Source organism: Hippoglossus stenolepis, chromosome 12, assembly GCF_022539355.2.
Source record: "Hippoglossus stenolepis isolate QCI-W04-F060 chromosome 12, HSTE1.2, whole genome shotgun sequence".
In the NCBI taxonomy this organism is placed as follows: domain Eukaryota; kingdom Metazoa; phylum Chordata; class Actinopteri; order Pleuronectiformes; family Pleuronectidae; genus Hippoglossus; species Hippoglossus stenolepis.
The window spans coordinates 11,435,455-11,446,762 of record NC_061494.1 but is presented as its reverse complement, the minus strand read 5'-3'; the positions used below and the strand labels follow the sequence as shown (position 1 = coordinate 11,446,762).

Sequence of the window (11,308 nt, the reverse complement as noted above, 5' to 3'; positions counted from 1 at the left end):
GGGCATGCTATGTCCCCTTTAAAACAAATGTCATATGTATTTAACAGAAACACCTCTACTGTTATGGTTTGATAGGTTTCTCTATTCCAAACAACTGTGACACTAATGTTTGCATGTTAAACCATTCATACTTAAAGGGGACATAGCATGCAAATTCCACTTTGTTAGTGCTTCTACAGGTTAATGTGGGTATCTGGCATGTCTACCAACCCCAAAAACTCTGGGAAAAAAACACTTGCGCGTTTTGTTATAGTTCCTCTAAGTCAGAAACGTCATGCTTGAGCAACTCGATTGAGCTTCCTGGGTTTTGTGTCGTAACAAGGTACTGGAAGTCTCCCTACATGGTCTTGGCCCACCCCCACCTCATCCCCCCGTCCCCGTCCCCCCACTCATTACGCCGGGTTTACACCGGAGGCAGCGAGGCTGCGAGGCAGCGCAGCGCCGTTCTCAAGCGCGCAGCCTGGCTGTTCACACGGGACGAGCATTTCTCCGCTGGTCAGCCCGCGATTCACTCACATGTGGCATTTGTCTGGATCGTTGGGACTGGGAGGCTGCAGCAGTTGCTCGGGCGCGACCGCTCGCTCTCCCGTGCGTGAGCTGGAATTTGTGTCAGCGCCACACAGCCAGCAGTGTGGAAGACTTCCGCAGTGTTCAGCACTACTGTACGCCGGGTTACAGTAGTTACGCCGGGTTACACCGGACGCGGGCGCCGCTGCGAGCAGCGCAGCGCCGTTCTCCAGCACGCAGCCGCCTGGCTGTTCACACGGGACGTGCATTTCTCCGCACTGGTCAGGCCCATAAACTGTATATATAAGGTCAGCCCGCGATTCTGCTTTCTCCGCTTGTTGTTGTACCCGTTGAATGTCGGGGTTCGGGGGTAAATGATGGTCTTCATAGCCCCCCCCCACCCCTCTCTTTCTCTCTCTGTCTGTCTGCTTGTGTGCTTGTAGTGGATGGGCAGAGGGGGACATTTAATTATGTGATTGGGAAAATTAAAACTCCAGGACAACAGAAGGGGAATACAAAGTATGGGATGCATATTTGATAATTTATATCATAAAATATGTAATTTATATCGTTTAAAATCATGGGGGAGAGGGGGAGGGGGAGCTGGCTCATTAGCATTTAAAGGAACAGGCACTCAAAACAGGTCACTCCGTGGAGGGCTGTTTTAGACAGGGTAAAAAGGGTGCTGTTTTAAATGATCCTTGTGGTATTTTGACCAAAGTATGTTACAGACATTTCATTAAGACCCCAAGGAACCATATCAACTTGTGGTAAAATGGGCATGCTATGTCCCCTTTAAGAGTTTGTGTAAGGGAGACATCATGTTGTGAGAAATGGATAATTCTCAATGGAGGATTTACACCGACATGAGGGAGTGTAAACAGAAAACACGTTGTTTTATTTATTCTTGTAACGGGCTTAAAATTGTTTTATTTCTTTAAATACAGGTTTTCATTCAGTATTGACACAAGTTTCACAAACAGCAAATGTTTCAGCCAGTCGCAGGAGGTGACAGCTCGTGATGCAGCTTCTGGGAGCGTCACCTCATCACATTTCCAGCTGATGGCTCAATCAAAGCGCTTCTTCAAAAAGGAAACTCAAGACTAATATCGCAAATCAGAAAAAAAGAAAAGAAGAAAAACTCACTGAGACTCAGCTTTAATTTAGGGTAACGTGCACTGAAGAGTGTGCCCATCATGGTACTGTACATTCATGAGGCACTAATGTTTTCCTACCAAAATAAAACAAAAATCATTCACATTGATATTTTCTGTGAGTTTGTAAATTGATATTTAACATATTGATTTTGACACAGACTGTTAAATATACCGGGATAAAGTTATATATACGTGTACTAGATAAAAGCCATTAACAGTTCTATGTCACAAGCTGCTGATAAACTCTAGAGCGCTGAGCCAAAAAAAACAAGAAATATCCTTAATTAAAAGAAAATTACAGCCATATCTTTTTTTTCTTATTTTACTCGTCTTTTAACACAGACAGCAAAAAGCTGTCGAACCAATTTGATTTAAAACCCCCAAAAAACTGAAACCTTGAAAACACAACAGCAACAATTGGTCCTTTACACGTCATACAGAGTGCAGTTATGCAAGTACAGTAACATCTGAATAAATAAGGTTTGAAACTGCAAACAAACTAAAGGCCGGCGGAAAAAAGCAGCAAATCCACCAGAAATATATTCATCCTCAGATAAGAACAAGCAAAATAAAGTCTGTCAATGTTACTGCTGTCAACGCTTATCGTTATTTGTTATACCAATTAGGTTTTGAGAAAAGAAGCGAGCACAGCAGTCCATGTAGACACAATTGTTTTCAGTGTTTTATCTTAAAGGTAAACTGGAGCTAAGCAGAGATATTTTCATAAAGTAATCATTCAAAGTGTCCAGAAAGTGCTTAGAGAAAGAAGAAAAACTGGTTTCATTCGAAGGCTAAGCTCTGTCTCCAAATAAAGCTCAGACGTTTGGAAGCAGCCCATGACTGTGTCTCCGCTGCCGTAATAATGTGTCTCTACCAGTAGAAAAATGACCAATTTGTGTCAGCTTCAAGCTGTTCAGAAGTGAATTCTCAAGGTAGGATTGAGTTGGAGGACCCTCCCTGAATCCCAGAGTCATCAATAATATCGACTGAGAAAGACGCAACAATCAGTCTGCGCGCTCTCATTAAGGGGGAGTGACGCGTCGACTCAAAACGAGGCTGGAATACACAAAAACACCACTGCAACAACTCCTTAAGACCAAAATACTTAGTTACGCTCATTTGTTTGTATTTGTTGATGTACCTTCGCGTCCCTTTAAGTTGAGGTGATCATATCTTTAAATCAGATCAAGTGAATACTCTTGTTTTCAGTGCACATATTCATCGTCACTTATGTCTGAGTCGTCGGCCTCCACCTCTCCTTCAATCACGGACTTCTTCCCTCTGCAGCAGGACACCACCATACCGATGAGGAATGCCTACAAATAATAAGCAAAGCAGACGGATCATTTGATAAAATGCACCGGGAACAACAAGTGAAGAGGTGATTTCATATTCTCACTGAAGAGATGAAGCTGTGTGCAGTGTCAGAGAAGCCTTTTCTAGAAACCTGCTACTGGAAATAAATTAAATGACTAGCGTCCTTTAAGTAAATAACTTGGATTTGGACTAAATGAAATGTTTAATTGTTCCTAAGGTACAAAATACTAGAACTAAACGCACTGTTGTGAATCACTTTTGCCATAAAATGAGAATAATCCAACCTGTTTGAGCAGCTGTCCCTCCTCTTAAAGTCAACATTAGGATATTTTATTCATGTTCCTGTACTTACCCCGATAAAGGCCCAGTTACCAAAGTAGTAGATGGTGCTGAAGAACCAGAACTTGTGGAGGAAAAGATAGGATCTTGTCACTGTGCACTGATCTGAAAAGGACAGAGAAAAAACAAGATTGCTTTCTTGAACCCTACTGTTTTAACAAAACAACTATAATAAACAACACGTCAAATATATTGTTCAAAAGTAAAGAATTCATTAATACTAATATATTTAACACAAGGTGGTTGATTGTTTCACATATTTTAAATCCAGCCTGGTACTTTTCCACTAGGTATCTGTTTCAAAGTTAAAGTTGGCATCTTTATTTGTCCTGCCTTTGAGAAAATATTTTACCATTCTGAGACCAAGTGGAACAAATATCTGTTTCCACTCTAGTATTTCTCAGGTACAAGCTTTCTGCATTACACCAATAAAACAGAAAAATATATCTTGAAAAACACAAAGACCATCAAAGTGGTCTTAGAGAGCAATGAAATAGTTATGGATTTCATCTCAGCAGAATTGTAAATTATTAACCTTGGTATATTCTTGACATTGGGGACAACATTCATGTTTTACTTTCTATGCTACCAAGGAAGTGGACAACACTTTAGAGTTTTTACTGTGGGTTGTCAAGTTCAGCTTTCAATCATTTTTTATTCATAATATGAATTCTTCAAAAACAGAAATATCAGTATTTTTTAAGGATTTAAACTCAAAAAGAAAAACACTGAACATGCAAAAAAATTGGTTTTAACTCTAAAACCCATGAAAATAAAAAGTTAAGTATAAAAACTTTGCCTTTCTCAAACACAGGAAGTGTCCTCGGTATATACAGTTATTGGATCTACTGCAGATTTGTGAGAAATTGCTATGATCCAAAAAATCCAATGACTGATTCAAGAAACACGGCAATATGTGTGTAAATGTGTTAACAAAAAAGTTACTACATCACATCATCCTAAATCATCCCGCACCAAAATGTTTTCCACTGTTTTTGATGAACTGGTACAGAAACGCTTGAAGAAGGAAAGCAATCATCGTATAAAGTAAGAAAAAAAGACAGGGTGACGGATGATGGAGAGAGAGAAGAGGGATCGGGAAGAGGTGAAAGAGGAGTGGAGGAAGAGAAGAAGACAGATACCCAGAGGAATAATGGTCGAAGGAGAAATACGACATGTAACAGTAACTTTTCTGTGGTGTGAACTTTCATCCAGTGAAATAGCACTGGTCGAATAAAATGTCACACCTCTATAGTGACTGTGGTTGTAGTGGCACCAGTGTGGAACTTGTTATACATCTGTTACAAAGGGGTGTGTACACACTTAAAAAAATAGGCTATTACTACATGGAGAATTGCCTCGGGCAGTTTTGTCACTCTAACTAAAAAGGACAACCAGACTTCTGAAAAGAGGAAAGCCATGTCACTGTCAATGTGGATGTGGCTCAACCAATGGATAAAACTGGAACGATGTCAAATTTAATGGAGGCTTGCATCGAACATATCCAGTAATACTTGTGGAAAAGGCTAAAGTCACAAGCAAGGACACGTATGAAGAAACATTGAGATGAAGGTGAACCGGAGGTTAAACGAGACATATAATGGTCATATTCAGGTTCATCATTTACATTTGGGTTATCATCTACTGTTCGGGAAACAATTCACTCACAAACCACAATCCATTGCTCCAGCTCCTCTTGTCAGCCTCTGTGTGAAATACTTAGCAAAGGCCTAGTCTGCTCTGATTGGCCGGCTGGCCCACTCTGTTGTGATTGGTCAACTGCTTCCAGTGTGTGTAGGAAATGTCCGTCCTATCTTTACCTGGCTTTGTTAGGGGGTGTGTCAGACTAGCTGCTAGGCATGCATCATGCAAATGTTGGGTGTCAGGGTGTCACATGACATGATTCCCTGGAGGTATTGGCCTGACGACTGTCGATGCGTTTCAGGAGATCCAAGAGCAGTTTTTTCGTTCGGGTTTTTAACTTTGCAGATCTTTTACATACACAAAAAATGTCTCCTTGAAGGAAAGGTTATGCATGTAACCCACATTCTCTGATGAGGTACAAAGAGCCAGTTACTATACACGTGCGCATGTCAGAGTGTACATAAATTATTAAAAAAAGAAATGTGAAAAGGGTAAAAAGCAATAAGTTCTGAATGTAACTGACTTGAACCTGACGGTGACCTCTATTGTTGCCATTTTCACGAAGCACATCCTGTGGCTTTTCCTCAAATGACATTTATTTGCTCAGACCAAGGACAGCTCAATCAATACCAACCACGCACCATGGCCATTAATATAAACATCAAAAGTAAAAACTTGAGGAAAGGGACACATTTATTGCTTTGCTGTTTTCTTTGTCTGCGGCGCTGCTCTGTGCTGTACGTCGGTGACATCACCTTTGAGTCTTAACTCTGTATTTTTTGACAGAACGGATACGGCTGATTGCGCTGCCTAGCCTCTTTGGCAGCAATAATATATGTTTTCTTAAGCTGAGTCATTCCTCTTTATGTGCATGAGTGATTATCAACAGGCAAAGGAAATGCAGATGACGTCAAATGTGACACGGGCTAATTGAAATGCGCCATGTGTTCAGGTCTCTTCTCAGTGCGTCAATTCTTTCCGTGTAAAAACACAGGAAAGAAATGTAAAGAACAAAGTGCTTCCGCTCTCATTCTGTGTGTCAATAAGCACAACCATGCACACTGAAGCAATAAAGGGAAAATATATTTCAACACAATCCCAGTCCGACTTATATTGTGTCAACACAACAGGAATAAGGAAAGGGAGAAAGTCCACCGAGTCGAAGTGAGGACGCGATGCACTGTCTGGCTATGTTAGAGAGCCATCTGGAGCATTAACACTAACCCTGCTGAGCTGCTCCTATCACACTGCTTCTTACAGCACTCCACACACAGACTCTAACCCTGTGAACAGTGCAATCAGACTCATAGCAAGCTACATGACATCAAGGTCCACAGCAATAATTCATTGTGGTTCGGAATATATTCATCACACTCAGTATTTTCAAAAGCTTTCCTCTCTTGACTGCGAACTAAAAATAAAAAAAAAAGAGAAGAAGGAGGAGGAATATCCAGATATGTACCGCTTCACCTCTAATAAAGATTAGATTGAGAGGACCCCCCCGGGAGTGTACCGACAATCAGCCTTCGCTTCACCTGGATCAACAGATAATTGAAGAAGAAGCAAGTCTATGCAGCATCCCCATGACCCCAGTCCTTTCCTTCACTACCTCCGCCATCTGTAGCTCTGCAGCTGCTCACCTGAACTGCAGGGCTCCAAGTGGGACCTACAGATGGTTCACAACAGTGGTCTGCCTAAATATATTATCATGTACGCCGCTGACCTGCTTCACCTTGAAATCATTACTGTTCTCTGATAAGAGCATGGGGCAGTGTGGGAGTGCAGGTAATTTCACCTTGACTTGTGATACCCGAGTGAATGCTGCCCGTGTAGCGTGATGCATTATGTATAAGTTTTGTCTCTGTATTCAAACACAAATACATGCATAAAACACTGTGCGCACACACACACACAGACTTTGTGAAAGCCTCTCTATCAGCAGGCACTCGAGTACCTACACTATGTGCTTTTACTTTCTTTTCCATCGGAAAGCAAAGGAGCACTTTATTCAATGTCCTTTGAGGATGCTGATGTTCCTCCAGCAGAACTGCTTTCAAATCTCTGGGTTCTCTTATTGGTGTTGTCGATAAAAGTTCACTAAAAGCATCGTTTTCACTGGGCAAGTTTTTTACTTTCAAAGAAAATCCATTTGAGCAGAGCTGAAAACATCCAGATGCAGACACAAAAGACCAGATATGAAGAAGCAACCTCATTTGACCACCAGCAGGAAGCAGCAAAGACAATCGTCTTGTTTTCTATCATAAGTGGCTATGATTAAATTACTTTACACAACCATATCAGGTTTGAGATCTAAGGTCCATTAGAAGTACTAACACAAGACATCACACAACTTGTAAACACCACTTGCATTGGTTGGAGTTTAGTTTCAGGGTCCTGACAAATAAAAAAGTACAGTTCAAATCAGAAAGTACTAAGAGACCTGGACTAGACCGTAAAGGCTGCATTCATTATTAACTCTCTTTATAGCTCAATTTTGGTCCTAACCAACTTCTGTGTGGAGATATTTTGACACAATGAAAGACTGAATTCAGGACGAGTCAATCACACAGAAGTGATGACAGCACTCAGTTGAAGCCCTTTATTAGAACGCTTCAGTCAATGATCGTCCTGCACATGCATCCAAGAAGATATTGACAAAGAAGAAAGTAGGATACTTATGTAGATTAATGCATGTGTATTCTGCATAAGACAGAGTAATGTACAGATGTGTAATCAGTGTATGTTTTATATGACTTACTGGTGCATAAAACAATAATCAATCATGCCTAGAGAATGAATATCATGTATGATGTATGTGCTGGGTGAAGTAAATATGGAATATGTAAAGTGTATTGTGGATTTGAGATATGTAAAGCATAACAAAGTAAAAGTCAGATATAGTTCACTGCACAGACTCTGAACATCGCACAATTAAGCAAAATACAAGAATAGGTAGCTGGTGTGTGTGGATCACAAGATGGACGTTTAAAAAAACAACATCCCTTTTGACTGACATATTCCATTGTAATGCAAATTGACGATGATCCCCTTGATGCAAAGAAAATGACTATTAATTTGTGATGGGGGTGGCGGAGTCTCTTGTTGAAAATTGCTCAGGCACCTGACATCTCAGAGGCAACACATTAAATTACGGCCATCTCCCCCCCCCGAAGGTCTTTAAAACAATGCTGCAAGTTGCTAGGAAACAGACAGCGGTCCACAGTGTGAGAACACTCCGCTTCACCAGAAGTTTCATCACTGGGATTCAAACTAGAAATAATCAGTCATTTCTTTTGTCTTTCAATGAAGGAGCTGGACATCCGCTCATCATCTTAAACTCCCAGCAAGACATCTTTACAGCATGGTGAAGGCTTGAGGGGTCTCATACCTTCATATTTCATCCTTTTGTCTCTGACAGCACCAACCTTACTGGTGATACAAATCCTCAACATAAAAACCTAACCAGAGGATGTTTACTGGCAAATTGACAGCAGGCATTTGGCATTTTGTTGGCAACATTTTTTTGTTTTAATATGTTTTCAAGCCACCGTTCTGTAACAAATTATGTTGTTTTTGAAACAAATTAATATTGTAATAGGCCTTTACACAATTGGCAGTCTGACACAGACTTGATTTGAGAATCATTTGGTTTTGTTTTCAATCTCATATATTTAATAATTATTCTCTTCATATTCAAATTTCAGCCTAATTTCTCTCAAGTTTGTTTCTGAAATGAAGGGCTTACTTCGTCGTTTTTGATGTCTAGGTAGAGAAAAGGTTAGGTGGCTCGCTCATCGCTTACGACTTCATAACTGGGGACAGCGTTGAAGGCTGAGCTCTAAACCTCACAGTTTGCCACTAGTGTACAAATATCATTAAAATCATTGGTTAGACAGTAAAGGGAACTAATGAAAGCAATACTGAAGGTTACTAATGTAACGATGGAGGCGTTAACATTACGGCAATAAACCGCAGAGGGGTTTAATTAGTTAATGCCTTAGGTGAGGGAGTAATCAAGAAGACAGATAAATCTTTGATGAGATAATTATTATGAAATAAAATTAAATGAACTACTGAATCATAGGGTGACATATGTAAATAGCACTGAGTGCATATTTACATTTAGATCTGACACAAGGAGTGAACTGTCATTTAGTAAAAGAGTATCACATTATCGAGATCATATTATCAAAGAGGGATGTGCATGCAGCTACATTAACTAAAAATAAAAATATATATATATATTTTGTCCATTTTCAAATCAACTCCCCCACCAGAAGTAGCAACGTGCGCATCCTGGTGGTAAGCATGATTTTAATGGCAGCCCTGTCTCATGCTGATGATTACTCAGGTTTCACACAAGCTTCACAAACCCATTAAAGATTAAATTAAATTCATTAATAAAATTACTTATTGAGTTATTAAGTTATTCAATATACTAAAACCCAACCTGGAGAGATTTAGTACCGGGAGGATTCAAGTTTGTGCCAATGGCTTGAGAAACTACGGGTATAAAATTAAATGGAGTACGATTTTTGCCCTTTCAGCTGCAGAGGGAAAGAGGAAAGCAGCATCTTCACAGTACAGACGTCCAAAGAGTGGCACTTTCAGAACTCAGATTCTTATTTTTCTTCTTTTTAACCTGCGTTAAATCACACACTGAAGTAGGGTTCAGGTTGTGTGGGGCCCCTGCAACTAATTTCTGTCGATTCCTTTTCCATTATGCTGAGTAAATGAGTAATGGCGTGGTAATGACCTCGGAGTAGATGAGAGCTTGGTACTGAGCACCTGCTCACATTACACCACTGTGACCAACCGGCCAATCAGTCACCAGCCTGCCTCCTTTCCTATTTTGCCTTGGCTGCCTTTTGATCCGGTGTCACACTAAAGGTTATTTTTAAGTGATGTCCTCCCAGAGCCTGTTCTAGGGTTGATATGTTTTCTACCACAGTATATTGCCGTTCTTGTTTTCCACATCCACAGAGAGGAGCATGGGATTTAGAGACTCTAAGTGAAGTGTCAATTTATATCCATGCTGGTGAATGTCTTGCTATGGTGATGTTTTTGTTTTTTTTCCCCAAGGGCCACTGCATGAAGAGCACTATTTTCTATGTTTACAAAGAAAAGAGTACAATGTGGTACTTAAGTAAATGTGAAACAACATTTGAAAACTAAAATATAGTTTGACAAATTTACGTCCGTTTACAATTTTCTTTTTTGGTAAAATAAGGTTAAGGGTCAGAATTAGATAATGTGAATGGTATGTGAATGTGTTCATTAACCATATGCATGCTTATAGTACAGAATATATTATGTTACTATAGTTCATGTATTGTACATGACAGAAAACTCAAGTGATTCAGAGTTTGATATACTGAAGTGATGGAGGTGGCGGAGTCAAGGCTTCAGTATATCAGCAATTTCATTTAAATATGCACAGTCTCAATTGAGGGTTTCTCAATCACAATAATAAAAAACACCTCATTCAAATTACTTTTTTGAAGCAGTGTGGGATCATGGGAGTTGTTGTCTTCACCACCATTGCCAATGAAAATCTAATTGAGATGACTCGGGCGCATATTACGTTCATGGATGAGGTAAAGTGTTAAACTTTCATTGGATAATCCTGATCCATTAGGAGTGACTGGTACAAAAAAGGGGGAAGGACAAAACAGGTGACGAGCTAACTGGCTAGCAGTGTGTTTTTCCTTCATCATTAGTCGTGTGCCTGGAAGCAGAGATGGACTAAGCTACGGGTAGAGCTGATATGACGTAAAAGATCAAACGTTTGTTTACATTGAACAAAATTGAGGGTTTCTCTTGGTTTGAACATTGTTTCGAAACATTTCGGATAATTTAAGTACACAAGTAACAAAATATATAACCTAGGTGTTCAGTGGTTTTTAGACATTTAAGTTAAGCACATTTACATATTGAATATTTAATGCTACATGGGCAAAATGTGGAATTTTTGTTCCAACTAAGGGGGCCTTAGTTATTATAGCTTAACTTCGACAGCTATCTATAACTTCTCTTGTCAGATAAAAAAATTCATGACAATCTCAAGGCTACAATACACAAAATGACAAAGTGGTGCAGAATCCTGGGCGGATCTGTTTGGATTAATTGTCATGGGACAGAAAACACGTTATTTGTTTGATAAAAACAAACAACCAAACAAAGAAAAGCCAATTCTGTCTGAATAGTCATGTAAACAAGAGTATTATGGGGATTGTGAGTTTGTGTAATTATTGTATATTGACAGCATGCGCAGTATTGTCAATACAGAGCAGGAGTTGAAAGAAATTGAATGGAGCCTTTTTTCGGCAACGGAAATATAATAT

The 11,308-nt window shown here is 39.8% G+C and overlaps 1 protein-coding gene across 1 annotated transcript in view; it reads right to left on the bottom strand.

Moving 5' to 3' along the window:
* Positions 1 to 1,417: 1,417 nt before the first annotated feature.
* lmbrd1 (LMBR1 domain containing 1) overlaps positions 1,418 to 11,308 on the bottom strand; it is a 50,923-nt gene continuing 41,032 nt past the window's right edge. Inside the window, exons 15-16 of the mRNA XM_035171968.2 lie at positions 3,334 to 3,425; positions 1,418 to 2,980 (exon numbers count right to left, since the gene is read on the bottom strand). Coding sequence (XP_035027859.1) covers positions 2,870 to 2,980; positions 3,334 to 3,425 — 203 coding nt within the window. The 3' untranslated portion in view covers positions 1,418 to 2,869. The remainder of the gene's footprint in view (positions 2,981 to 3,333; positions 3,426 to 11,308) is intronic.